The sequence below is a fragment of the Gopherus evgoodei genome, chromosome 4 (genome assembly GCF_007399415.2).
Source record: "Gopherus evgoodei ecotype Sinaloan lineage chromosome 4, rGopEvg1_v1.p, whole genome shotgun sequence".
Lineage (NCBI taxonomy): Eukaryota > Metazoa > Chordata > Testudines > Testudinidae > Gopherus > Gopherus evgoodei.
This window is the reverse complement of record NC_044325.1, coordinates 154264943-154266709: the sequence shown is the minus strand read 5'-3', so window position 1 is coordinate 154266709 and position 1767 is coordinate 154264943. Positions and strand designations below refer to the sequence as shown.

The window sequence follows — 1767 nt, the reverse complement described above, 5'->3', positions numbered from 1 at the left end:
TTATAAAAAAAAATTCTTCCTGTATCTCATCCTTTTAAAGGTATCATTTACCTCCTTGTTTCTCAGGCTGTAGATCAGGGGGTTCAACATGGGGATCACAAGAGCATAAAACACAGAGGTAACTTTGTCTTGGTCCATCACATAGCTAGAACTGGGTCTTAAATATATACATATCAGTGTCCCATAAAACATAGTGACAACTGTCAGGTGGGAGGCACAGGTAGAAAAGGTTTTGTGTCTCCCCTTGGCAGAACGGATCCTGAGAATGGCCACAAGGATGCACATGTAGGAGATTAGGACACCCAGGAAACTAGTCATTCCAATTACAGCAGAGAAAGTGAAAAGTACAAGGTCAGTGACATGAGTGTCAGAGCAGGACAGCTTCAGCACAGGGGGCACATCACAGAAGAAATGGTTGACAACATTGGAGTTACAGAAGGACAGACTGAATGTAAATAGCGTTTGCACAACTGAATTCACAGAGCCACATACATACGTACCAGCCACCAACAGGACACAGTGTCTCTTGGACATAATGGCTCTGTATAGCATAGGATTACAGATTGCTTTGAAGCGGTCATACGCAATCACAGCCAGGAGGCAACATTCGCTGGTCACAAAGAAACAGATGAATAATAGTTGTGCCGCACACTCAATCAAAGGAATGGTTCTCGTCTCTGCTACAAAGGTCATTAGCAACCTGGGAGCTATGGCAGTGGAATAGCCAATGTCTACAATGGACATCTGGCTTAGGAAAAAGTACATTGGGGTATGAAGTCGGGTTTCGACCACGATTAACACTATCATCTCAAGATTCCCTATCAGGCTGACCAAATACATCACTAGGAACAACATAAAGAGGGGGATCTGTAGCTCTGGATGATCTGTGAATCCTATGAAAATGAACTCGGTCACTATGGTGTGGTTTCTTTCTGCCATTTATTCCAGAAACGCTCTCCTCTGCTGGTGAAAAAAAAAATAAAGATTACAATTAATCACAGGCCAATAAAGTAAGGAATGCAGATCGCTCATAATCCCTGTAATTGTTCCTGTGAAACAGCGTATGAACATAATACATCAAAGGACACTCCTAGGGAATGTTCTCTTTGTATTCCCCACGTGCTTTCCACTAGAGATAGGACATGTTCCAGCTACAGAAATATTGTGTACTCTGTGTTAGGGTGACCAGGTGTCCTGATTTTATAAGGACAGTCCCAATTTTGGGGGCTTTTTCTTCTATAGGCTCCTATTACCCACTACCCCCATCCTGATTTTTCACACTTGCCTTCTGGTCACCCTACCCTGTGTTAATATGCATGAAACCATCCAGTAGATCAAGTCTTCTATAAAATGAGAGAGAGATAGATTGGGAGTGTTTAGTTTAGAAGGGAGGCAAATAATCTATCAATGTCTGCAAATAATCAATGCTAGAGAGTTTATTCATTGTCATTGATTTTCTCTTCCTAATCCAAATAACCTCAAAGGGCACAAGGGATGCTCAGTGTCTCTTTTATACAGGTGCCTAAATATAGATTTGCGTACCCAATATGAGGCAGCCCCAGTGGAGACATTTGGTATCACTGTCTGTGTAGCCTTAAAGTGTCCCTGTTCTATTGGAGTCAGTGTGTGTTTTACAGACATTTTTTGTAACCACGTGCATTATTTTTCCTCCCTGTTACAAATCCTCCAAGAGGTAATAACACTTGTAGGTGGTGTGGATTGTAACTGATTCTATGATTACTTTTGACTTATAGATTCACAGAGCCT

General features: G+C 41.7%; 1 protein-coding gene across 1 annotated transcript; it reads right to left on the bottom strand.

The window, feature by feature from the left end:
* On the bottom strand, nucleotides 1-948 carry LOC115651087 (olfactory receptor 1019-like). The gene has a single exon (XM_030561968.1). It carries the CDS (start codon nucleotides 937-939, stop codon nucleotides 1-3), a length of 939 nt encoding a protein of 312 aa, XP_030417828.1. The 5' UTR covers nucleotides 940-948.
* Nucleotides 949-1767: the final 819 nt, after the last annotated feature.